The sequence below is a fragment of the Amphimedon queenslandica genome, unplaced genomic scaffold (assembly GCF_000090795.2).
Source record: "Amphimedon queenslandica unplaced genomic scaffold, v1.1 AMPQUscaffold_13165, whole genome shotgun sequence".
Taxonomy (NCBI): domain Eukaryota; kingdom Metazoa; phylum Porifera; class Demospongiae; order Haplosclerida; family Niphatidae; genus Amphimedon; species Amphimedon queenslandica.
In genome coordinates this window covers 63,529-90,751 of record NW_003546599.1, presented here as the reverse complement: position 1 = coordinate 90,751, position 27,223 = coordinate 63,529, and the positions used below count along the sequence as shown (strand labels likewise).

General features: G+C 34.8%; 4 protein-coding genes and 3 long non-coding RNA genes across 7 annotated transcripts; 2 read left to right on the top strand and 5 right to left on the bottom strand.

Moving 5' to 3' along the window:
* On the bottom strand, positions 1 to 2,227 carry LOC105313959 (tripartite motif-containing protein 3-like). Its single transcript, XM_020000647.1, has one exon. The coding sequence runs from the start codon at positions 2,197 to 2,199 to the stop codon at positions 79 to 81; it is 2,121 nt and encodes a 706-aa protein (XP_019856206.1). The 5' UTR covers positions 2,200 to 2,227; the 3' UTR covers positions 1 to 78.
* A 338-nt stretch (positions 2,228 to 2,565) lies between these two features.
* LOC109584784 (uncharacterized) lies at positions 2,566 to 3,536 on the top strand. The gene is made up of 4 exons (XR_002186174.1): positions 2,566 to 3,030; positions 3,073 to 3,193; positions 3,239 to 3,328; positions 3,381 to 3,536. It is a non-coding gene; the product is annotated as an uncharacterized LOC109584784 (long non-coding RNA).
* A 1,325-nt stretch (positions 3,537 to 4,861) lies between these two features.
* On the bottom strand, positions 4,862 to 27,086 carry LOC109584783 (ubiquitin carboxyl-terminal hydrolase 47-like). Its single transcript, XM_020000646.1, has 21 exons — positions 26,860 to 27,086; positions 26,688 to 26,709; positions 26,595 to 26,636; positions 26,434 to 26,502; positions 26,326 to 26,382; positions 26,130 to 26,180; positions 25,949 to 26,075; positions 25,696 to 25,896; positions 25,601 to 25,647; positions 25,441 to 25,545; positions 9,667 to 9,765; positions 9,276 to 9,390; positions 9,103 to 9,218; positions 7,497 to 7,604; positions 6,441 to 6,648; positions 6,220 to 6,389; positions 5,688 to 5,768; positions 5,516 to 5,634; positions 5,360 to 5,463; positions 5,165 to 5,301; positions 4,862 to 4,867 (listed from the first exon to the last, which is right to left on the bottom strand). Exons 1-21 carry the CDS (start codon positions 27,084 to 27,086, stop codon positions 4,862 to 4,864), a joined length of 2,211 nt encoding a protein of 736 aa, XP_019856205.1.
* On the bottom strand, positions 10,845 to 11,095 carry LOC109584787 (uncharacterized). Its single transcript, XR_002186175.1, has 3 exons — positions 11,076 to 11,095; positions 10,983 to 11,024; positions 10,845 to 10,914 (listed from the first exon to the last, which is right to left on the bottom strand). It is a non-coding gene; the product is annotated as an uncharacterized LOC109584787 (long non-coding RNA).
* LOC109584788 (uncharacterized) lies at positions 12,305 to 12,877 on the bottom strand. Its single transcript, XR_002186176.1, has 3 exons — positions 12,859 to 12,877; positions 12,603 to 12,731; positions 12,305 to 12,558 (listed from the first exon to the last, which is right to left on the bottom strand). It is a non-coding gene; the product is annotated as an uncharacterized LOC109584788 (long non-coding RNA).
* LOC100631542 (methionine synthase-like) lies at positions 12,992 to 21,311 on the top strand. The gene is given in 30 exon segments (XM_020000653.1): positions 12,992 to 13,087; positions 13,336 to 13,443; positions 13,548 to 13,639; positions 13,756 to 13,845; positions 13,900 to 13,969; positions 14,014 to 14,106; positions 14,369 to 14,535; positions 14,584 to 14,678; positions 14,737 to 14,837; positions 15,445 to 15,506; positions 15,558 to 15,625; positions 15,677 to 15,756; positions 15,839 to 15,951; positions 16,008 to 16,148; positions 16,361 to 16,546; positions 16,706 to 16,885; positions 16,986 to 17,102; positions 17,355 to 17,495; positions 17,552 to 17,641; positions 17,708 to 17,806; positions 18,652 to 18,705; positions 18,767 to 18,883; positions 18,932 to 19,032; positions 19,113 to 19,180; positions 19,252 to 19,372; positions 19,469 to 19,776; positions 19,920 to 19,945; positions 19,947 to 20,219; positions 20,307 to 20,381; positions 21,059 to 21,311. Coding segments are annotated over 28 exon segments (3,072 nt in total). The 5' UTR covers positions 12,992 to 13,032; the 3' UTR covers positions 20,076 to 20,219; positions 20,307 to 20,381; positions 21,059 to 21,311.
* LOC100631412 (ubiquitin-conjugating enzyme E2 D2B-like) lies at positions 20,994 to 22,237 on the bottom strand. Its single transcript, XM_003389010.3, has 6 exons — positions 21,717 to 22,237; positions 21,595 to 21,658; positions 21,510 to 21,545; positions 21,386 to 21,459; positions 21,227 to 21,332; positions 20,994 to 21,163 (listed from the first exon to the last, which is right to left on the bottom strand). Exons 1-6 carry the CDS (start codon positions 21,762 to 21,764, stop codon positions 21,021 to 21,023), a joined length of 471 nt encoding a protein of 156 aa, XP_003389058.1. The 5' UTR covers positions 21,765 to 22,237; the 3' UTR covers positions 20,994 to 21,020.
* Positions 27,087 to 27,223: the final 137 nt, after the last annotated feature.

Below are 27,223 nucleotides of genomic sequence, written 5' to 3'. Positions count from 1 at the left end.
AGGAGGCACTAATTGTGCAGCAAATAATAATAATAAATTCAAAAATAATTATTTTACAGAGCCTAGCATAAAGAATTATTAATACATCACCAAGCTGTTGTTATCAAAATCACAAACATACATTGTCCCTTTGCCATCAAAAGCTATACCTGTCGAAGGTTTAAACTGATTACTACTACCATTGCCACCATAGCTACTAACAAAATCTCCATTGCCGGTAAAGACAGACAATCTCCTATTCTCCCATTCTGTAACATACACTAAATTGTTATCATCAATAGCAATAGCACCAGGCGAAAAGAGCTGACCAGGATCAGATCCTTTACTGCCAAATTGAGCCACAAACTTTCCCTCTGGAGTAAATTTCTGAATCCGGTGATTATTGCAGTCCGCAACATACAGGAATGATCCTTCAGTGTCAAAGGCAACACCACGTGGTTTAAAGAACTCTCCAGGACCAGTTCCCTGCTTGTCAAGACAATGTGAGAAAGTTAGGTCTTGATTGAGTACTTGTATGCGATGATTGTAACGATCAGCTATAAAAATCTGGCTGGTTATAGGAGAAACTGTGACACCAGAGGGCGTATTAAATTGTAGCCTACCGTACCCTTTTTCACCAACGGATGCAATGCAGTTACCATTCATTGCTATCTTGCATATTCTGTGGTCATCAGTAACCAGAATGAGATTATCATGAGTCATGGCTACACCACGGGGAGAGACAAACTTGATAGATCCTATTCCATCTTCTCCACCAATCGAAGTTAGTTTTAGCCCTTCTTTATTTAGGATAGATAAGCAGCCATTACCCCATTCTGTTACCATAATATGGCCATCACTGCTTACAGCAACGCCCCAGGGACGTTTAAGTCCGGCAATGGATTTCAAAGGCCTAGCTGCATCAAGATGGTAAGGATTGAATGGTATGACTAGCAAAGTATCCTTAAGTGAGACATCATGTACTTGGACTTTAATCCTATGAATTCCACTGGTTGTAGGAGAACAGGATATTCTGTACTTTCCAGGACCATTAGGTATTTCAGTAACAGCAGGATCAATGGATCCATTAACGCCTTGAGCTGGTATTAGACTAAACTTTAAAGCTACAAAAGGAACAGAGACAATACAAGATTCCAATAGATGGATTGTTAATGAGAATTGAAGCACATTTTCTTTCTTATAATATCGTAGGCCAGAAACCTTTCCTTCAAAATTATGCTGCTCTAGTGTAGTAGGTGAAGATGAAGCTGCAATGATTCCAAGTGATGGATTGCTATCGGTTGCTATAAACTGGATACTGGCTGTCTCAAAAGGGCTGAACTCATTCATTTTAGATGCACTTTCATTAACTACACGACTCATGCAATCCATCATTTGCTTCTCGGTTTCAATTACTTTTATGCGACTCTTTTCTCTCAGACTTAACTCTACATTTTCTTTACAGCTTATGAGATGTTTTAAAGTTATTTCAGCTGCCGTTTTTTGATCAGATAACACCTGGAGTTTAGTGTTAGTGATACTGTCCAAGTCATTTGTTATCCTTGCTTCAGACTTTTTGAGGTTTTGTATGATAGCTTCGACTTTTAACTGTATTTCTTTTCCGACTACTTTGCTTTGCTCCGAAATATATTTCTTTCTTTGTGATAAAGAATCAATGGCCTTTTGCACATCACTAATTTTATCACTGACACCATTCAGAGTCGATTCCAATTGACAATGGTGGGCGTTGTAGATGTCTGATATCAGCGAATACTTGTGCTCTTTGTGATCAAGTATGGCACAGTCACGGCAGATGCTTTTGCTACAAGTATTACAATAATACTTCAATGGCTCATCGTGTGTTTGAACGTAACACACTACCTCCTCATCTGCTACTTTTTTCGATTCAGCTATCATTAGATTGTAAACTTCTTTGAGGTTGTTAATATGAAAGGCTGGCGGAAGCCCAGCAGCACCTTGCAGAGGTATCTCGGCAGGGGAACGACACAAAGGGCATTTGATGCTGCTTAAAGTGAGCTCATCACTTTGATTGGGTATTTCCTCCAGACACTTCAGGCAGAAGGAATGGTGGCAAGGCAATGTCTTGGGATCCTGGTAAATTTTTAAGCAGACCTCACAAGTCAGCTCTTCTTCTAGCTTCTTGAAAGATCTAGTGCGGGATGCTGGAGAAAGTGGAGATGCTTCCATGGAGGCGAGCATCCAGTCTTCAACATGATCCTCCTCCTTTGTGGCTTCCATTATTGAGACACTATGAGGCAGCCCCTATCATTATTAATGCCAGCTATGGATGCAAATAGCCTTAAACGAGAAGGTGCGGTATAAAAGGCGGGGCCCTGGGCATGGTGGCTTCCGTTTTATAGACCTCTTTGGGTGAGAATGAATTACGTCAAAGAATGATATACGGCAAGGGGCGTGACTGAGCCTGGCTGACTCTGAAATAATTTTCGTGGACGGCAACTTTCTATGGAGCATGAATGGGCTAATGCAGAAAGCAAGCTCTATTAAAGAATATACTTCATATTGCACCAAATCTCTTTTAGGAGATGCTTAGCAGCGACCATTCTTTCCTCCAACCAGCTTTTGTAGCTTGAAAAAGCTCCATGCCAACGAAAAGGATTAGTTTTGCCTTTTCTTCATCTATCCTCCATTGAATCTTGCCGTCCAAAATGGCGGCCAATTATCACCGTAGGTGGATACCGTAATAAACAGTAATGATATTCATAGGCCACCGTCAATCTCACCTGAAGAGGTCTATTCACATGTAAAAATGTCGGCTCTGGATGGTGTTGCTTCTTCAAGGAAAAACGCAGGAAGAAAGGGGTTTTGGTACCAAATGGACTTCCATTTTACCCTCAAAGAAGACAAGGACCAGTTCTAGTTAGGCTTGATCGAGTTAAGGGGTCTTTAGGCACTAAAAGAAGGCGCTGGAACTGCTGTCTCATTTACTCGCCGATTTAGTTTAAAAAGAGAATCATTCTGAGGCTCTATCACATGATACTAGTAGTTCTTCTGCTATGCTCAATACTTCAGGTAGTTATAATGTGTTTAAATTAGTGATTATATATAAATAAGGTATGGGTGATGGGGACGAAGAGCAGCCATTTTGTGCATAGATATAGGATCGGCTATTGGGAAACATACATTATAGTGTTAGTGTGGTATGGTTGACCGAAGGATGATCAGTTACAGACAGGTATTCTTTGTTAGTATTATTATTATTAAATATTCATAATTTTAGATCGTCATGTGATCTGTGCTGAATTTCGATTCAATCCCAGTTGTGAGTCCTGTAATCGTAACTCAAGTTTATTAGGCACTAGATACAGAAGTAAGTATTATTTGTAATGTAAAGTAATCATATGGTGGCATTATATTTTTAGGCTCGTACTAGCATTTTTCTTGTACTGGTATATTACCATCATAGTACTGCCATATTTTTGTCGGCATCACTGGGCACAGTTGGGAAGAGGTACACAGATACAGGAGGCTCCTCACCATCCCAATATCTATTCAACCCTATAATGTTTATTTTTTTTTTAATTTAGAATAATAGTTTTGTATTTACTTCTTCCAGTAGATCGTTGAATGTTACAACTGCTACCAGTACTAGGATCTGATTGCGGAGGACCATGTTGGGGTCTTTTGCTGGAACCACTTATACTTGATGATGGTGGCTGATATATGGTAGTCGGCAGGGCTGTCTGGTCCCAGTAGTGGCGGTTCTTGGGCTGGTTTTCTGTGTAGTAGTGAGGGCTATTCCCTTGCCACTATCACTTATTACCTGCCTGACAGCATCATTGACCGTGTTTCTTAGGCTGTTGGCAGATTTTTCAGAATATACAATATAATATTTGATAATAATGTAAAATTATTACTTCAAGTCAATTATACCATTTCTCTCCTTGCTGTGCTTTCTAGGTGTGCTTGTAGGTTAACTCTCTCACCTTTGCTAATTTTAATGTTTTTATAATGCGTTTTGCTCGTGATTTAGCCATGATAAGAACAGTGCCAGTGCGGGAGCCATTTTGTTATTTTCAAATTTCATTCAATCTGGCCGCCATATTGTGCCCAGGGCACCTCCTTTTATACTGTGATCGACGGAAGCGATTTCATGACGTTGCGTGAATGGTTTTATAGTGCACCTTCTTGTTTAAGGGGTTCCACTGTATATATAACTAACTTCTACCACAACATTTGAAAAACAACTACCACCTGCTGATAATAAGACCACAGTTGACATACATACAACATATCTAATAGGCTAGGCAGTAAAGAATCAACCAAACTTGACAAATGGACTAATAAGAGCATAAGCCTAGAGCGCCAGGTTTCTAAGTGTTTGTGGGAGGTATCAAATAGATTTAGAATAAAAACCCCAGTTTTCTGCAATCTGATTGGTCAATTAAAACTTGGCATAACATTACTATCATTACTAAAATTTCCCAAACTTTGGCAGAGGTTTCTAAATAATTTCCCGGGGTATTATAAGTGATTTAGACACCTCATACAATAAAATCTGATTGGTCAATTCAAAAAAGCATGGTAGAATTATATATATATACATTGCAGGGCTGGATTCCAGAGGAGGTAGGACACGGTTGACCTTTGATTAATAATTGCAAAGTTCAATTACATTCCATTGGTATCACGTGATGCAAAATGGCCAAATTCTTCCACTAGTACCACTTCTAACAATAATTTAGAGCATCAAGATAGAGTCAATGGGACTTTCATTAATTCACTAGAAACTATGATAGGTGCAGTAATTTTTAACATCTTAAACTAGCGAAGATTGATTTATCTGATGAAGTAAAGAAGAGAATCAAAGTTAAGATGCACTGTCTCTTTCTCCTTCTTATATTCATGTCTATAATCAAAGAAGAAATATTCTCCATACAATGGTGATTTTAACAACCGTCAAGGGTCGTCATAGATCTCTCTAGTTTCTGCAGTAGTAGCTAGTTTCGTGATACAATCATCAGAAAGCTGCCATTTTTCATCACGTGATACCAATGGAATGCAATTGAACTTTGCAATTATTGCTCAAAGGTCAACCGTGTCCTACCTCCTCTGGCTGGATTCAATCTTAGGAACAGCCCCAAGGTTGTAAAAAAATTCTGTATATTATTCTTTTTATTTCTACATGTATTTTACAAACAATTACCTGAATTCCAATAGCATTCATAAAATCATCATCATTATCCAGTATAATTTCTTCTATTGGATCAACTGAACATTGTGATGGACGCCATCTTATAACATACACCTGTCTCTGTCCATCATGCTTCTTCTTCTCTGGTCCTAATGAAAATTATAAAATTCAAATCACATACACTAAAATATACTGAAATATACCAACCTTTCAATGGTTCCACATACATTTCCATACTAGCATTAATAATCCTCTCATGATCAAGATATATTCCACCAGGGGACACTCCAATCTTGTAACGTAGTCTCATTCTACACATGATTGTCACATGATAGTCACATGATAGTCACATGATGTACTTACTTGTCTAATTCAAGGACACAGTCAATTCCTTGTACTTTTGCTTCTTCAATAATTTGTTTCTTAAATTCTCCCACTGGTGTATCCTTAGTAACAATAGACTCCATCATAAACTTACAAAACTAAAAATACAATGTTAACTATAATATACAGTATAATAGTAATTCTTAACTACCTTTGTATTGTTAACTTGTAATAAATATAATTTAACTCTTTTCTCTCCTTCTTCTAATGCTCTACCCAGTCTTACTCTCAACTAGTAGTAAATAAACAAAGACAAAGTATAGAGTTAATAGCACACTTTAACCCAACATTTTTATAAGGCAACTTCAGCTTGTTTCAAAAATAGAACAGATTTAATGCAAGATAAAAGAAACCACAAAAGTTCCTAGATAATTTATCAATGTGCAGTAGTATGACATTTGTGATGGCAAGCACGACTGGTATTTTTTAGACACTTCTCCTTTGGTAAGTCCTTTCTTCAGTTTAAACAAACCTTTGAAGGTCTCCTAGTCTAAGGTCTTCTCCATTTGAAAGGAAGAGGTAGAGGTAATTGTTCATTTGACCCCCTGACCATTTGTCATTTTGAGCATTTCACCCAACCTTATACAATGTATATAAATGATCTATGACTATGACAGAATGACTATACTGCATTAGTATTTATTGTAAATATAATGGAAATGAGAAATAACTTATGAACATACCTCTAATTTCGAGGCATCATTTAATGCCTTATATAGTTCCTTTATTTCATATTCTCCATACCTACCAATTCTATACATTCTAAAACCAGAAGGTTGTACACCAATCAGTGGAACTAGCTCCTCCTTCAATTGAGCTAATGTTACACTCTTACTAACTCGTACCTGTATCTCTGTATTGAGTAATAATAATGTTAATAATTGCTAATGATATTTGTCATTACTTCTTTCTTTTCCTTTATCTTTATTCTTCATTGATATCATTATCATTATTTCACCCTCTCTTATATTAGTTGTAGTGGGTATGGTTTCAGGTCCAGGAGGTAGTGTAATGTTCAGTAGTATTGAGTTGTTGTGAAACTTAATATATCTGTACATCAAACTATCTTTGAATTTTTTTTGATAATCTTTAGGATCTGATGATACATAGAACTGATGCAATAAGAGGGAAGGAAGATAAATACAAATAAATTATAGTGAGATATTATGACTACCGTATAGTGCAAAATTTTCGAGGGCTATAAATTTCGCGAATTTGTCTAAAAATCTATTTTGTGTATTTAATTTTTGCGAATTTATTTTAATTTTTGCGGAAGTAATTTTCGCAATTCTTCAAAAAATCGCAAAATTTATAGCCCTCAAAAATTTTGCGCTATACAGTATAGACCCCCTAGGCACTAAGACAATTTTCAATGAATATGATTACAATAATGATATTCATTCATAATGAATAAATTTTTCCTATACAATATCCACCCACGATGTGAATCACTGATAACACAAAGGCTTCAAAATCAAAAGAAAATCAAAGGTGGTGACACCGCCTGGCCATTTTTGTGAACGCTACAAGGTACTACAGGCTTACAACCAGCATTTATGGAAAGTATGGAGGCCAGGCTATATCATATAGACCAGGTAACTCTTGCTATGCTTCATTTCAGCACCTTTGGCTTTGATCTGCCTTTGATGTGGAGAGCTTCTTGCTGTCAGTAATTTATATCGTGGGTGGTTACCATAAATGATTTATTGAAAATAGTCTTAGTGCCTAGGGGGGTCTATATAGCTACCACAATGAATATTGGTAGAAATACATTAATTCTGTTATCCATGTAGTGCTTTAATTTGGGCAATTTGCAAGCAAAATTGTCAATATTGAAACAACCAATTATTAATGTGCATGCTCACTTCTTCAGCAATAAATGTGTATACAAAAATCACAAATTGTAACCGGGTTGTCAATATAAAGTGTATAATAGTCTGAGCTGTATATTTAAACTAACTTTGTCTAATCCAAAGAACATCAATCTTTCTTCATTTCTGAGCTCATCAAATTTATGACTGTACTCGTTCCTTACTAATCTCATACATGATAAATTGATGTTAAATACCTATAAAGGGGGGTTTACAATATTATACTAGTCTTTGATGCTGGAGTAGAATTTAGTCAGTTCTAAGCATGTGTCAAAAGGTCAAATCACTGAATTTAAATTTAAAAATGACAGTTATTGTAATTGGACTCGCCATGTAGGCGAGTATTAAGTACTTGGGTTGTCCTGCAATCTTAATGAGATTTTAAAAAAACTTTTTTAATTAAAAAATTAAGTCCTCTAGACTCATAGATCTGTCTCCATAGCTAGTCCAAGCCTTCATTTATCAGCTAAAAATGTTTAAGGAGCAGCGCTAGGGAGAAGAAGCTTGCAAAGTAAGGGAGAAAAATTTAAAAAATATACTGACACTCTTGAGATAGACAACCATTTTCCAGTAGAAAACTACCTTCTAATTCATTAATATGTGTAGAATTTCTTAATTCTTACTTGGTAGCAACTTATGCTCCAAACTTCATCCTGGCCGTCCGACTTTGGGATAGTCTCGCGGAGCCTGGCTCCACGAGACTACTTTGGGAAGGGTTGATGCGGAAATACAGTATGGCAGGCTAGCAGTACTAGACTCTCTCAACTCTTTCAAAAGTATTTTGGTAGCAGTATTGTGCCGCATTACTTGTCATAAGCCACTCGTAAGAAGAAAAAAACTTAAGCTTCTTCAGTCACATGTCATACTAAGGCCATTTTATTGGCACAGAAACCACGCCTCTATAAATAATTGGCAATTTTACATGCTTGCATTGCTGCTTGGATTTCTTAATACATAATTTTTTTAACGACCTGGGGGCGAAGCCCCCAGGTCGTTCCTATAATTGATTTCACCGTCGCGCTATCTATATATTATATTTGTATGTCCACACTTACATTTCTTCTATACATGTTGTATTGGAGAAATAACAAGCCTTAGCAACCACCCGCCCACGCTCCTTTACGTAAGTGGGTGTGGCCACGGCAAGACAAAATGGCGGCTTACACACGGGACAAAGTTAAGAGCTTTCTAACAGCCAGAGAACATAGAGATACTGTCTAACAACTTCTCTAGAAGCAGTTGCAGGTAGAGAGAACCTCTATAAGTCTTAATGAGTGCCTAGCTATGCATGCAAGGTGGTGAAATCAATTATAGGAATTATTTTTACACTGTTACGCTTGTTGTTTGCTGTCTTATGTATGATCTCTTAGGCAAATAAAATCTATCAAGACAACAGTATCTGTGCCATCATAGTCTAGGTGTCAGTTTTTAAAGCTCTTTTGACTTGAGTCAGTGCAAAACATACACTATATATTAATTGAAAGCGGCAATGCGGAATCATGGTCATTATCTCTATCATGCTGCATAATAGAGATGAAACCCATGATTCATTGTTTCTTATAGTGCATAAATTCAAAAGCAACTGTGCGAGTCCAAGCACCGTAGGTGTCTCATTAAACCAGGCTTAAGGAAAGACATAGACCAAATCAAGTGAATGAGAACAATATAAATCACAATACATATCCTTCCCCTTACTTCTCCTATATGCTGTTTTAATGCTCCAACAGTCCAACCTCTTTCTCCTCTCACTGGTACAGCTGGTTCTACTTCACCAGTTGACAGATCAACCACTGATACCTTTAAATAAATACCTACACCATCAAACATATGTATATGTAGGAATTGCCATGGTAACAAACCACACCCACCTCCAGCATTGTATTTCTTAAAAGTTCCATTTTCTTTACGAATTTCTAATAATAACCCAAATGAAATATGAACTCCAGTCCCGCCAGCAAGATGTCCAATAGTTTGATCTCCATACTAAATTAATTAAAATAATAAAATAAATAAAATTTAATGTTATAACTTTGGGACTTAGTAAGAATCAATAGCACGCGTTTGCTCTTGATAACAATTAGACTTTAGTGTTTTACAAGGAAGTAAATAAGTACTAATCAACTAACTATTGTCTATGCAGTACAGAACTAAAAACATTAAAAGGTTCTATATTTAGATACATCAATAATAACATAAACTAACCATTAATAATAACTACTTACAACTACATAGTAAGATTAGTTTAATACATTTAACTACCTCATCAAGATCAAAGGACTCATGTAATGCTGCAAAACCTGGATTATATTTAACTAAACGACATCTCTCAATAGGAATATGAGGAGCTAATTCCATTAACTGATAAAGAAATGAAGAGAAGTTTAAAAATACACAAGCAAATCAACTAAAGATAATAAACCTCATAAGCTTTATCTAGTACACTGGGTAGTAATTCATCTTTATGCACTTTAAAGAACTTCACTACTTCATCACCAATGACAGGATGTACACAAAATAACTGAAACTATAAAAACTAGTTTAGAGATTATTCACTGTCTCAGTCTTTCTTACAATGCATAAATCCCTTGGATTAAGATCCTTCTGATCTTTATGATCATCTTTCATGACCATCTCTTGAGTCTCGGTCTCTTTTTCTTTCAAATGATCTATTCAAATATATCAACAATCAAATGATGACACACATCATCAATAAAACCTTTAATATCTTTTATAATCTTCTCCTTGTGTTCTCTTTCAGTAATTAGTTCCATATTCATTAATGTTATTCTTTCTTGTAATTTCTCTATTATTCTTTTATTATCTACTAATGGCTGATAGTCTGGTCTTGTCATTGCTTTAAGATGAAATTTGCAATCATCAATTTCAAAAGTCATTCCTCTTCTCATTCTGCAGGCAGCTTTATAATTAATTAATTATATAATTATTAGTATAATTAATAAAAACTACTCTAACCTGAATCAGTATTACTAGTAAGTGATCTCAAATACTCAATCTTCATTTTTAATATTTTGTCAGACAATTCTTTGTTTTCTTCTTTTATCTCATTAAACTGAGACCTCAATACAGTCAACTCTTCATAAAGTGGTTCTTCCTGTTTTAATAAATACAAACCATTAAGATATACATGTACCTTTAAACAGACAATGACTCTCCTTAATTACATTTACACAAAATATCAGATTAAAACTTACTCATGCACGAACCCATTACATTAACTATCAAACCACAAAATCTAATTCTCAAACAAAATAAATTCACAAAAATTGATCTCCACTAAATTTACCGACTACAGTTACAGCAGTACATTACGCTAACCTCAGGTAATATCAGTATTTTAATCTCTTGTTTCAATTGAATACTTTCCTATACATACAACATTACATTGCAGTAATTGCACAGTCTGGTAGTATGACATACCTTCTCTTTGCTACTGATAGCATTTCTTAGTTTATATTCAGTTTCTTCAAGTATAATATAAGAAATAACCTGTGAAAAAAAAATAAAAGTGATAAAATGCCGGTACATATAAAATTCAAAATATCTTTGTCCCTGACCTCAGTGTGTTGTAGTAAGTCTTGATCCTTTTCTTTTAGTTCCTATACAATACAATATTCATTAAACAATATTCAGTTATTCATATTATGTACCTTTTCTCTAACATCTTGTCTCCTCCATAATGTTAAGTTACCAATAGTCAGTTTCTTTAATCCTTGTCCCATTAGTATATGAATATTCTCTATCATCCTCAATACAGTAAACCCAACATCAGAGAAAGGAAAGGAGCAAGTGACACATATTGAATGAGATCGTTCTATATACTCAATCCTCAGTAGTTTACCGGATACTTTTGCAAGAAGCTCTAAGATATCTTTGAGTAAATGTTCCTCAGGCTCCCAATCAAATAAAAGAGTAAGTGTCTGACATTGAAGATGAGGAATTGAAGAAAACCTTTCCTCCAAACAAAGACTAATGGAGAGTGACTTGCAGAATTCCTTCAATTGAGTTTTATATTTCTCAATGTGTTCCTCAGCCTCAGTGATCTCCATTTCCTCCACTATACTACAGAGAAGTACAATATTAGTCAGTGAACACTCATCTTTAACAAGATACAGGATGCCAGAAATATCAGAACATTGATCTAGTTTCTTTCGGAGAGATGCACTACATGTATAGTAAGAAAGGTACTTCTTTATGCCAGCAACTTTTAATTTATTTTCCAAAATGTTGCAAACATTAAAAAACATCCTTGCGTAGGACACTCTTATGGAACTAAAATCCTCCAGCAAATTTTTGGGAACAGGCACTCCAACTACAACCATAGTGTTTGAGTAATTAATAAAATTAATAAACCATTAATTATTGTGCCTAACCTTGTGAAACTATAACAGATGGGCCTTTACGAACCATACCCACTTTAGGAGTAGGGAAATACTTACCTAAACACATAAAAACCAGTATAGTTTTAATTAACAATGTAACGACACCATTATTATTATTATTATTAAACTCACTAATATCATCCAGTATAGTTTGTCCCAGTGATACATTAGTACTGATTGTACACAATACATTAGCAAATGTATGTAAACTGTTGGGATCAGTTTGAACAGCTTCTTTGACAGCAGTTAATAGAGCCTCACGTTGATTAGGAATAGAGGGACTAGCTGACACCACTCTACTAACTGCTTCTTGTCTTAACATACGTTCACCATAAAGTAACTGAGATGTAGCAAAAGGATCACAAAGAGACTGAGACAGGACATTTTGGCAATTATTAAAAATATCAATAAGAACCTGATGTTCTATGATAGAAAATACAATGATTATAGTTACATACAGTTATGGTTGACTCACTTAATTTCTCAGCTACAGCAGTTTCATTCATAGATCCTAGAGCATCTGACAGTGAGTCCAAGTTGGCTCCTCCTCTACTGTCAACATTATCAGCTCTACCTAACCATTGGGAGAGGCACTCTGTCATACAACGAGATACATCATGAGGATGATTCTTTTCAATAAGGTCCAGTGTATTCTTCCTTAGTCCTAGTCTTAGCCCCAGCTTATACCATTTAGTTTCTGAGAAGCAACATTTCTCCAATAACTCAAGAACAAAACCCAATTCACTAATATCTACGAAAAGTATAGCTGATTTCACATTTATCAAACGTACATACCTAAGCTTGAACAAGTTTGACTAGTGGCCATAGTTAAAACAAAATGGACACTAGCTTCCTCTTGAGGCCAGAAATCCCAGCAGAAAACCTTTCATAGACTCAGTGCAGCACAGACTGTGGTGGGTGGGGCTGGAAGCCTGGAATGCAATAGCTCACGTGATACCCTTGGAAGATGACAGGATGTTTTGTTATTTGAATTTAACTTTAAGAAGATATTCCATAAGCTAGTGAAAAAGACACGAAAACTTTCATTTACCTTTAAAGTTAGCCTTGTCTGAATCTTCAATTCACCTTGTTAGTCACCATTGTTTATAGGCGTGGTAGTGTAGGCGTGGCTTAGAGAGGGCAAAACTGGTCTAACCTGTTAGGGTAACGTGACATACCAGACACGTGCTGTCTTCGTGCCAAACTGTTGTTGTGATTTGTCAAGATGCCTACTGAAGTTCCTCTTCACTTTAGACCAACATACCCCAAGATAACACCTGGTAAGGAGGACTGGGAGCATTTCAAATGATGCAGCTGAGTTTATTAGTACTGCCACACCCATTGGACTGGGGTATTATCAGTGTTTTCCCTTCAATTGTGTGGGTGGAGGGTGAAGATGATATTATTAATTATCACAAAATTACTTATTAGATATTTAATGAGTAAATACTTAATAAGATGTAAAGTATGTGGGCGAGGAATGAAAAAATGGGAGTGGACTAATTATTGTTCTTGTTTCTGTTGGTAGGTTTGGGTGAGACACTAGCTAATGAGATGTGTAAGAGGATAATGGTACTAGATGGAGCAATGGGTACCATGATACAAGGACACAACCTCACTGAAGAACAGTTCAGAGGTGAGGGGAAGGATAAGAACTGAGCTGTGTCTATGATTTATTATTATTAATAACAATTGTAGACTCTTGATGATATTATTGTATGTTTCTTTGGTTTATTTTAGGTGAAGAGTTTAAGGATCATCCCAAGCCGTTAAGAGGAGACAATGACCTCCTCTGCCTAACACAACCTGACATCATTTATAATATACATAAAGTGAGGGAGAGAGGGGGAGGGAGTAATTGAGGCAAAGGACAAGGAGAGAGAGAGGGAGAAGGAAGTATATTCATGTGTACATGTAACTTGGCCTTTAACCTTCTTTCTCTCTTCAGCAATATTTTGAAGCAGGTGCTGATTTTTCTGAGACAAACACATTCAATGGAACATCAATTTCACAATCAGATTATGGACTGGAGCATTTGGTAAGTAAAATTATTATTATGTCTTTAATTTTTGCATCATTTTTTATTGTTTAGGTTTATTGTATTAATAAATCAGCTGCTGAAATTGCCAGGCAAGCAGCTGCTGACGTCAGTAAAGCAACAGGTTTGTATTGGTTATCATGGTTACTGTGACCACACCCACTTTAGGTCTACCCAAGTATGTTGTTGGAGCACTGGGTCCAACCAACAGAACATTATCAGTATCACCCTCAGTGGAGAGACCTGATTTTAGGAATATTAGTAAGTGAATGGATGAATGGATACTGTATCAGTATACTATATTGTATTGTACATGTGCATGGTTTATTCTTATTGGCTATAAAGTTTTAAGACTTCAAAGAAGATTTGGAAGAAGGATTAATTATAAATACATGTAGACCTTATACATTATAAATGACTGATTGCAAAAATCATTATTAATTTTAATAATGTTGATGTACATGTACATGATTATATTAATCATAGTTACTATTATGATTCTCTTCTCTTCCTCTCCTAACAGCTTTTGATGAACTGGTTGATTCATATTCAGAGCAGGCCCAGGGTCTCCTTGATGGTGGGGTTGATGTCCTTATGGTGGAGACCATATTTGATACAGCAAACTCTAAGGCAGCCCTTTATGCCGTTGAGACTCTCTTTGAATCAAAGTACAAACCAATACCAGTCTTTGTGAGTTCCTCTGTTGCCGTGGTTACCTGTTGTCATGGTTACCTATAGGTGTCAGGTACTATAGTTGATAAAAGTGGAAGAACACTGTCTGGTCAGACGTCTGAGGCCTTTCTGTTCAGTGTGACACACTCCAAACCACTTTGGTAGAGAAACTGAGTTTATTATTTTAATTTCACATAAATCTTTCTTTCTCTCCCCCAGTATTGGTCTTAACTGTGCTTTAGGTGCTACTGAGATGCGTCCGTTCATTCAAACTGTCAGTAGATCAACTGAAGCTTTTGTACTCTGTTACCCTAATGCTGGTATGTTATCCTAATGCTGGTATGTTATCCTAATGCTGGTATGTTACCCCAATGCTGGTATGTTATCCTAACGCTGGTATGTTATCCTAATGCTGGTATGTTATCCTAATGCTGGTATGTTACCCTAATGCTGGTATGTTACCCTAATGCTGGTATGTTACCCTAATGCTGGTATGTTACCCTAATGCTGGTATGTTACCCTAATGCTGGTATGTTATCCTAACGCTGGTATGTTACCCTAATGCTGGTATGTTACCCTAATGCTGGTATGTTACCCTAACGCTGGTATGTTATCCTAATGCTGGTATGTTACCCTAATGCTGGTATGTTACCCTAATGCTGATATGTTACCCTAATGCTGATATGTTACCCTAATGCTGGTATGTTACCCTAATGCTGGTATGTTACCCTAATGCTGGTATGTTACCCTAATGCTGGTATGTTACCCTAATGCTGGTAATGAAGGATGTACATGTACATGTACTAACTGTCCCTGTACTGTAGTACAGGGTAATTGAGATATTCTTCATTAATTACTTAATTAATTATCTCATTAATTACTGTGTAAGTGTGTAAGTGTGTATACTGTACATGTTCTCCTCTGCAGGTTTGCCCAATGCTTTGGGTGGATATGATGAAACTCCTGAAGTTATGGCCAGTCATTTGAAAGTATTATTTTATTTTATTTTATTTATTTATTTATTTATTTATTTGATGTAGTCTTTTGCAGTTGATGGTCTTGTCAACATTGTCGGTGGTTGCTGTGGGACCACACCTCTTTTTATTAAGTAACCAATTAATTAATATAAAAAATTAATAATTTCGTTCTCTTTCTCTAGAGCTATTGCCGAAGCAGTGAAAGGGTTAAAACCAAGGGAACCGCCCACTAATCTTTATCATGACGCACTCATACTGTCAGGTGAGACTGAGACTGGTACCAGATTATGAAAGCTTGAAAAGAGATTTTGTGTAGCTGTCATATATTTTCCATTTGTTTCTAGGGTTGGAAGGGGTTAAAATCAATTCCACTACTAACTTCGTTAACATTGGTGAAAGGTGCAATGTTGCTGGGTCAAGACGTTTCGCTCGTTTGATAATTGCCGGAAAATTTGAGGTACCCCCAACCTCCCAGTCACATGATAGTCACATGATGTACATGTACATGTATAGGAGGCACTCGCCGTTGCTAAGCAACAGGTTGAGATGGGTGCCCAGGTCCTTGACTTGAATATGGACGAGGGTATGCTGGACGGAGTGAAGGCCATGGCAAGATTCTGTAACTACATATCAACTGAACCTGACATTGCTAAAGTGAGTACATGTACATGACCTGCAGCCCCTCTGGAGGTGTGTGTGTGTGTATTAGTAATGTAATACCTGAGGACTGAGATATCTGCTTGAGGTGAAGCTGAGGGCAGATATCAAGGGATTCAGGTATTACATTACTGATACTCACCTCCAGACACACACACACACTGGTCACTCCGCATATTATTTATATTTCTTTGTCTCTATACCTCAAGCTCCCCCTCTGCATTGACTCCAGTAATTTCTCGGTGGTTCTTGCTGGCCTAAAGTGTTCCCAGGGTAAGTGTATCGTGAACTCCATTAGTCTCAAAGAAGGGGAGGAGGACTTCATTGAGAAGGCAAAGATTATCAAGAAGTTTGGAGGAGCAGCTGTCGTGATGGCCTTTGATGAAGTCGGACAAGTAAGTACTAACTTCCAAGTTTTATGTTTTAGAAAAAATTATATGTACATGTACATGTATGTGATTAAAATATAATAGTTCGTACCTTATTTTATCTGATTTATGAAAAATTTTAATTATCCGCTAAATAAATGTATAACGTAATGGCTTCTCCCTTAGGCTACTACAACAGAGAACAAAGTCTCCATCTGTACAAGGTCTTACAATATTCTGGTTGATGTTGTTGGGTTCAATCCAAATGACATCATCTTTGATCCAAACATCCTCACCATAGCAACGGGAATGGAGGAGCATAACAACTATGGGATATCGTTTATTGAGGCAACGAGATTAATTAAAGTAAGGGGAGGGGCCAGGAGATTAATGAATATCATTATGTATGGATCTAACTCTTCAGTTTATAATGATAATTCTATTTATTCATTTCTTTGTTATTCAGCAAACATTACCTGGTGCTAGGATCAGTGGTGGCTTGTCTAATTTATCGTTTTCATTTCGTGGGAAGGAGGTCATTAGGGAGGCAATGCACAGTGTCTTTCTCTACCATGCAATACAAGTAACTAATGGAGGAATGAAGGAATGAGGGGATTGTGTTATTATCTTATAATGATGTACATTTTATTCCATTATCAAACTGCTACTATGTGTATCCAGTTGGTGGTATTTTTTATGTTACATGTTTTTCTGATAAGTTTTCCTAGCTACAATGTACATGTACAGTGTAGGTCCATCTTATTTATAAGTGTAATAAGAATGAATAGTAATTTTAATTAATTAATTATAATTGATTATAATTTCTTGTCCCTAGGCTGGTATGGACATGGGTATTGTTAATGCCGGTAACCTCCCACTTTATGATGACATTAAAAAAGATTTATTGAATTTATGTGAAGACCTGCTCTGGAATAGAGACCCAAATACGACTGAGAAACTCCTCGAATATGCTCAGGTATTTATAGCAAGTGATGAGGTCATTATTATGTAATGGTCTGTGTCTATTTTTAGTCGCTGGGTGAAGGTGCTAAGAAGCAGGTGGCAACTGATGAATGGAGGAATGCCACTGTTGAAGAAAGACTGGAATATTCACTAGTTAAAGTAATACTTTAATAATTTATTAATACTTTATAAACTTCTCTCTCTCTCCTCCCTCTCTCCTCTAAGGGTATTGATAAGTTTGTGGTATCAGATACTGAAGAGGCTCGTTCTAATTTCGATAAGTATCCACGCCCACTTCATATAATTGAAGGGCCACTGATGTCTGTAAGTACCTGTACCTGTACACATTAATACATTAAACTACACATACATTGTATACATTGTAGAAGGTTTGAGCTAATTCCAAATGACAGTTCTTGAATTATAGCCATTTTAAAAACAGACCAATTTTAAAAAAATACCCAAGGCTATAGCCCATGGTTTTTTCTAAAAAATGGCTCCGAAATCACTCCAAATTTTTATTACATTTTCTGATACATATTGATGTACTTATGCTGTGTAGCAAGTTTGAGTCGATTCCAACTAAAATTTTTCAAGTTACGGCCATTTTAAGAAAACATCAAAATTCTGAAAAATACCCAAGGCTATAGCCCATAGTTTTTTCCAAAAAATGGCTCCGAAATTACCCCAAATTTTTATTACATTTTCTGATACATATTGATGTCCTTATGCTGTGTAGCAAGTTTGAGTCGATTCCGATAAAAAATTTTCAAGTTACGGCCATTTTAAGAAAACGGGCCAATTTTTGAAAAATACCCAAGGCTATAGCCCATGGTTTTTTCCAAAAAATGGCTCCGAAATTACCCCAAATTTTTATTACATTTTCTGATACATATTGATGTCCTTATGCTGTGTAGCAAGTTTGAGTCGATTCCGATAAAAAATTTTTGAGTTACGGCCATTTTAAGAAAACATCAAAATTCTGAAAAATACCCAAGGCTATAGCCCATGGTTTTTTCCAAAAAATGGCTCCGAAATTACCCCAAATTTTTATTACATTTTCTGATACATATTGATGTCCTTATGCTGTGTAGCAAGTTTGAGCCGATTCTAATTAAAACTTTTCAAGTTATGGTAATTTTTAGTTTTTATATTATCAATATTTTTAGGGTATGAGTATTGTTGGCGATCTCTTTGGATCAGGAAAAATGTTTCTTCCACAAGTAATTAAGCTATTATTATTATTATTATTATTATTATTTATTGATGTCATGTGATTGTCAGGTGATCAAATCTGCTCGTGTCATGAAGAAAGCCGTCGGGTACCTGATTCCTTTTATGGAAGAGGAGAAGGAGAAAGCAGCAAAGGAAGAAGGAACTGTCATCTCTGAAGATGAAAACGTAAATTAATTACATTTAAATTAATTATTATAATTATTTAATTTATAGGATAGATTCTCGGGTACTGTTGTTATAGCGACTGTCAAAGGTGATGTACATGATATAGGGAAGAATATTGTAGGTGTGGTCCTCGGCTGCAATAACTTCAGGTATAACGTATGTACATGTACATGTAACACGTATTTCACTGGTAACATGTGTACATGATGTATATCCACTGGTTATGTAGAGTTATTGATTTGGGAGTAATGACACCTTGTGAGAAGATAATAGAGACAGCAAGAAAAAATAAAGCAGGTGCTTTTATATTATAATCAATTAATAGTATTATTTATTTATTTATTTATTTATTTATTTGTTATTATAAGATATTATTGGTCTCTCTGGTTTAATTACTCCGTCGTTGGATGAGATGATTTACGTTGCCAAGGAGATGGAGAGGGAGGGCCTAAAGATACCGCTACTGATAGGAGGAGCTACTACCACAAAGTAATCAATGACCACACCCACTTCATTAATTAATTAATATTATAGTACAGGGTTATTTTATTAAATTTATGATCTACTTTAAAAATTCATTTTCAGGACTCATACAGCTGTCAAGATTGCGCCATGCTACAGTCAGCCCACTATACATGTTGTTGCTCTGAATGTGAACTGCTATAAACCTGGTAAGGATATTAATGGGGACTTTAATAATTTTAATACTATATTGTTCTCTTGTCTCTCCTTTTCAGTAAAACCCAGGCAGTTGGGTATTACAGTGTTCCAGGATTACGACTTGAACCGTTTGGTATCTTACATTGACTGGAAACCTTTCTTTGACGTCTGGCAGCTGAAGGGGAAGTACCCAAACAGAGGGTACCCTAAAATATTCAATGACAAGGACGTGGGTTAGTTCTTTAATTAGAATAACATGCACTTTAATTAGAACAAATTAGATTGAGCACTTTACTATATGTTTTACTGTATGTTTTACTGTATGTTTTACTATATGTTTTACTGTATGTTTTACTATATGTTTTTTATTGTTAAGGTGCTGAAGCTAAGCGTATATACATTTGATGATGCTCAGGTTTTATTGAATTGTATCATTAAAGAGAAACTGTTAATAGCTAGAGGAGTAGTGGGTATATTTAAAGCTGTGAGAGATGGAGATGACATCAAGATACTGTCAGAAGAGAATACATAACAAACCAAACAGGGCGTCAACTGTAGATGTTGCAGCAAAGAGATCTGCCACGCCCTAAACTAATCAATAAATCACACCTATGGATAGCTAGAGAAGATTATGAATGCTAATAGGAGCAGAACCGAGAGATAAATCAAAGACTAAGTAGTACAATACTTATAATGATTATTATAATTATACTATTGAATTATTTACTTATTTAATGCACAGTGAATCTCTCTCTCCTTTTAGAGGCCTGAGTTCAATTGATCTCAAATCATTGAAATCAGATCAGAAGCTGGTTCAGCACTACAATCAACAATGCAAGTATGTTATAAAATTTTCCTGCAGGATTTTGGCATAGTGCTTTATTACATTTTCAGATGCATATACATGTACACTTATGTTGTACGTGTAGAAAGTTTGAGCTCATTCCGATCAAAATTGGATTTTTACAACCTTTTAAGTTGCTCTAAAATCAGGCCAAGATCACAAACTAAATTTTGTCAAAAATTAAAAGGAGAGAATTCTCCATTTTTATTACATCTCCTGATGTATATACATGTACTTATGTTGTGTAGAAAGTTTGAGCTCATTCTGATTAAAATTGAATTTTTTACAAATTTTTTAAGTTGCTCTAAAATTGGGCCAAAGTCCCTGTACTATAGTACAGGGTCACAGACCAAATTTTGCCAAAAATAAAGAGGAAAGAATTCTGCATATTTATTACATTTTCTGATACATATACATGCACTTATGCTGCGTAGAAAGTTTGAGCTCATTCCAATCAAAATTGAATTTTTTACAAATTTTTTAAGTTTCCAAAATCCTGAGTACATCCTGAAAAACCTCATGAATCATTCAATATGCTAAAAAAGAAACTGGCTCTGTTGCATATTAAATAAGTTAAAAAATAAACAGAATCATAATTATCTACATATTTTATTTTGTCAATAATCCATTGAATTAGTCCATTGCATGTTTCTGTGTCCATTCTTTAGCAGTTTCATCATACTGTGAACGATTCTTAGTGAATGCTGCATACACTTCACCACCAACAGCCCAGTCTGGATCAGGGTCAACCAGTAATGATCTCACTGTACTTAGAACTACAATGTATGAGTATACAGTAAGTAATGGAGGCTGGTATCATTGGATAATGATTGTTGTACTTTTTGATATTGTTATTGCTGGACTCCACCCATCATTGAGTATATCTAAACTAATCCAACCATCAGAATCAACATTCACATGATATATCTTAGTAGTGAACCACACCTTTGAGAGAGGGAGGGAGGGGATGGGTGTACATACAGAATTCATACACATACTTTTGGTGGTTTAAATGGGTATTCTTCATGAATTTCCATTTTTAAATAGAAGAGGCCATTCTCATAAGGTGTCCCTGTTTACAGAAAAAGATATATTTCATAACTTTCATCTCATATATTGTACCTTCAGGTCCTAGTATTGTTGCTTTCCAGGTTCTATCTAAGAGCAATACATCAATAAGTATATAGACATATCCTTCATGGCTTACAATTTTCTGAGACTGATTCAGCATGACAGCCAATAGGTGGCTCATTCTTTATTTGATCTTCCTCCTGCATGGGATAAAGAGGGAACAATCGACTTTCTAAAACTAGTCACACATTTTTATACCTTCTTTAATCTTCTAATGACAGCTGGAATTTTGAAATGATCAGCCATTTTACTTAAACTGAGCTTTCTTTATGCACAATTCAGTAACAATTTGATAGCATCAGCACACACATTAACACCATGACTCAGCATCATGAATAATGTACAAAATATAATTAGATTTATAACACTGTGCACTGTCATCCAAACTGCCTAAGAACACTTTGAATGCATTTCTACTTGCACCTATAGACTTGCACACTGTAGATCTTACATATACATATAGCTAAATATAAATCATCATCTTGATCCTCTGAATCATATGCTGACAGTATAGACTGCTGACTGGGCAGTGGGCACTGAAGCACTGTATGTGTATGCTGTCATTTTGTAGCCATTGTAGAATGCATACCGATACATATATGTATTTAGAAAATAATCATCACATAAGCAGCAAATAAAAAATAATATGACTCATGCATCTAAATATTAAACCAATTCATTTTTTTCATTTTTATATCAAAACTAATATCTACTTCAATGCTGTAATTCGCATTCCCTAATCTTCTCCAACCTACACAATACAATAAATGAGTAATTACACAATACAAAATACTATATGTACAATTAATGAAAATATTATTAAAAAATTCACTAATAGTACATGTACATGATGACACATGAGGTTTACTGACCTTGCTTCCTCTGCCTCTTGTATTGCTGATCTCTCTTCATATGTTAACTCTTTCATTGTCTCTCTTTTGTCTCTAAATAATTATAAACAGTAAGAGGTGTATGTAAGTGTGTGTGTATACATAATGTGTGTGTGTGTTCAGTAGTACTTGTAATATATGACACCTCCATCATCATATAGTCTTAATGAGTATCTGTCTGAAGTGATGGAATACCATCTCAACTTATTCTCAATATCAAGACATGATATCTTAACTGGAAATGATTTTCCCTAACAGAATCAGAGAGAGTATTAATACATGTATGTTTTAATGATTAACCTCTGTATAATAGATATACTCAGCAGGAACTCCACTTAATTCTGACAGCTGCAAAGGAATAATAATAATAATAATAATAATAATAATAATAACAATAATAATAATAATAATAATAATAATGATAATGATAATACATACACACCCACTCAATGTCATTGAGTTTCATTTTCAGTTAAAATTATAATTTCAAATGTAAAAATAATATTAAAATTTTATTACAAAAATTCTGTATATCATACTCTATTTTATTTCTACATGTATTGTACAAACAAAGTACCTTTCCAATAACATGCTCAGGACCATAATCATCCAGTATAATTTCTTCTATTGGATCAACTGAACATTGTGATGGACGCCATCTTATAACATACACCTGTCTCTGTTCATCATGCTTCTTCTTCCCTGGTCCTAATGAAACACATACATGTACATGAAAAATATACCGAGATATACTGACCTTTCAATGGATCCACATACATTTCCTTACTGCTAGTATCAATAAACTCATGATCAAGGTATACTGTGCCAGGGGACACTCCATTCTTGTTATGTAATCTCATTCTACACAATAAGTCACATGATAGTCACATGATAGTCACATGATGTATTTACTTGTCTAATTCAAGGACACAGTCAATTCCTTGTACTTTTGCTTCTTCAATAATTTGTTTCTTAAATTCTCCCACTGGTGTACCCATAGCATAACCAGTATCCATCATAAACTTACAAAACTAAAAATTAAAATCAAAGAATAATGTACATGTAATGTGAGTATATAAATACTATATATGTAATAATTCTTACCTCTGTATTGTTAACTTGTAATAAATATAATTTAATTCTTTTCTCTCCTCTTCCTAATGCTCTACCCAGTCTTACTATCAACTAGTAGATACACAAAGTAATAAAGAGATGAGTATGTTATTACATGTAGATATAATGAAAAAAAGAAATACCATCAAATAACACACAAATTACCTTTGATCCAGATCCAATATCTTTTAATGTCTGATTCAGTGCCTCCAGTTCATATTCTCTATTACCAATTATTTCATACACTCTAAAACCAGTAGGTCGTACACCAATCAGTGGAACTAGCTCCTCCTTCAATTGAATTAATGTTATACTCTTACTAACTCGTACCTGTATCTCTGTATTGAATAATAATAATGTTTAATTAATAATACAAGTTATCATTACTTCTTTCTTTTCCTTTATTTTCTTCAATTATTGATATAATTTTCATCATTCTTCTTTCAGTTATTGTGGGTGTGGCTTCGGGTCCAGGAGGTATTGTAATGTTCAGTAGTAGCATTGAGTTGACATGAAACTCAACATATCTGTACATCAAACTATCTTTGAATTCTTTTTTATAATCTTTAGGATCTGATGAAACATATAGCAGCTGAGACTGAGAGAAATTACGTATAAAATAAAAAAGATAAATACAAATAAATGAAAGTGAAACAACAATTACAAATGTAAAGACTTTTGATTATAGCTACCACAAGGAATATTGGCAGGTTTAAAATCTGTTAGTAGCATGCACCTATGCTCAATGACATAAACATATACCGTATATCGGGTATATTTCAATGCATTAATAAATTTGGAAAAAGGAATCCATTGCGAAAATAAATATTATGAAATTTTAAAATATGCGGATAAAAAAAGAATAGAAGATATGTGGTATTGTGCAATTAATATGAACACGTGGCTTCATAACTATCCATGGCTACATTCTAGTCTAACTCGAAGGCCATAAAGAGCCTTCTTTGCCAGTTAGAAGTGTTGCTAAGGTTGATTCAGAAGTGGAGAAGTCAGCAAATGCTTCGATTGACTTACCAGGCCAGGTGGTTGATGGAAATAATAGCAAATAAAATATTTTCGGAATATAAGGGCTTCCGAATTTTTCCATCATTGAGCTTTATATTTACACCACTTTTCATGCATTGAAATATACCCGATATACGGTAGTTGCACTTTGTCAATATAAAGTCTAATATGCAAACTGCTAAGTACATGTATACATTAGTCTGAGTTGTTCAGTTGTACTAACTTTACTTTCTCGAGATTTATAGAGTAACAAACTTTCTTCATCCTTAAGTTCACAAAAACCATTCCAGTTCTCATTCCATGCTACCCTCATGCATGACGGGCTGATATTAAATACCTATAAAGAAGGGAAGGAGAACAATATAAATGACAGTATACACATATCTTTCCTCTTAATTACTTCTCCTATATGTTGTTTTAATACTCCAACAGTCCAACCGCTTTCTCCTCTCATTGGTATAGCTGGTCCTACATGTACTTTACCAGCTGCCAGATCAACCACTGATATCTCTAGATTAACACCTACAGTACATGTACAATAGACATACTGCATGTCATAACAAAAAACTATATCCACCTCCATGATTGTATTTCTTAAAGGTTTCATTTTCTTTACGAGTTTCCAAAAATAAATCATAATAATATCCAGTCACATCCATTAGCTGTCCAATAGTTTGATGCTGAAACTAAATTTCTAATCAAAGCAAGTGGGATAGATACCACTTAATTACTTCATCAAGATCAAAGGACCGATTCATGGCATGATTATAATCATCATATTCAACTAAACGACATCTCTCAATAGGAATATGAGGAGCTAATTTCATTAACTGATAAAGAGATAAAAAACAAAATGAAAGATTAAACTGAAATAACCAACTATAATAACAACAAACCTCATAAGCTTTATCCAGTACACTGGGTAGTAATTCATCTTTATGTACTTCAAGTGTTGACTCTATTAATTTACCAGTAACAGGATGATTACAATATAATTTGTACTAGAAACAAAAGTAAGTATGGTACACATGTATAGATAGCATATCTCACTCTTACTCGTTTCATTTCTCTCTGTCTCTTCTCCTCAATCTCTTCCAAATGATCTATTCAAATATCAACAATCAAATGATGACACACATCATCAATAAAACCTTTAATATCTTTTATAATCTTCTCATTGTGTTCTCTTTCAGTAATTAGTTCTTCAGTCATTAATGTTATTCTTTCTTGTAATTTCTCTATTATTCTTTTATTATCTACTAATGGCTGATAGTCTGGACTTGTCATTGCTTTAAGATGAAATTGGCAGTCATCAATTTCAAAAGACATTCCTCTTCTCACTCTGCTAGCAGCTTTATAATTAATTAATATAATAATTATTATAAATAATAAAACTACTCTAACCTGAATCAGTATTACTAGAAAGTGATCTCAAATACTCAATCTTCATTTTTGATAAATTGTTTGGCAAATCTTTTATCTCATTAAACTTAGACCTCAATGCAGTCAACTCTTCATAAAGTGGTTCTTCCTATTAATAATTATTATAATTAATACAAACTAGTGAGATACTGTACATGTATACCTCAACTTCTTTAACTGATTCAGTATCACTTTGAATGAACAATGATTCTGCCTAATAATAATATTTAAACCGATCGTTTTGTATAAAAAGATTCAATATAATAACTATCAAAACCATAAAATTTAATGTCCAAATGAAAATTCGCAAAACTTGAACTCTCCACAAATTTTTCCCACTATACATAATATAAGCTAACCTCAAGTTCTGTCAATACTTTCATCTTTGATAGTTCTTGTTTCAATTCAATCGCTTCCTATTATAAGTACACAACAAAGCATCATTGCTCAGCCTTATAATGACATACCTTCTCTTTGCTACTGGTAGCATCTCTTAGTTTATATTCAGCTTCTTCAAGTATAATATAAGAAATAACCTGTAAAAACAACATTACATCATCTTGTAATAACGTAATGTTGATTCTTTTTAGCAATACATTACATGTACATTTAAAACTCAAAACTATACCTCTGTGTGTTGTAGTAAGTCTTGATCCTTTTCTTTTAGTTCCTATACAATACAATATTCATAAAATAATATTCAATTATTCATATTATGCACCTTTTGTCTGACATCTTGTCTCCTCCATAATGTTAAGTTACCAATAGTCAGTTTCTTTAATCCTTGTCCCATTAGTATATGAATATTCTCTATCATCCTCAATACAGTAAACCCAACATCAGAGAAAGGAAAGGAGCAAGTGACACATATTGATTTGGTTCGTTTTGTATACTCAATCCTCAGTAGTTTACCGGATACTTTTGCAAGGAGCTCCATGATATCTTTGAGTAAATGTTCCTCAGGCTCCCAATCAAATAAAAGAGTAACTGTCTGACATTGAAGATGAGGAATTGAAGAAAACCTTTCCTCCAAACAAAGACTAATGGAGAGTGACTTGCAGAATTCCTTTAACTCAGTTCTATATTTCTCAATGTGTTCCTCTGCCTCAGTGATCTCCATTTCCTCCACTACACTACAAAGAGGTGCAATATTAGTCAGTGAACACTCATTTTGAATAAGATGCAAGACACTAGAAAGATTGCTACATTGTTCTGCTTTTCGTCCAAGAAAAGTGCTACAGCAAGAAAGAAATTCTT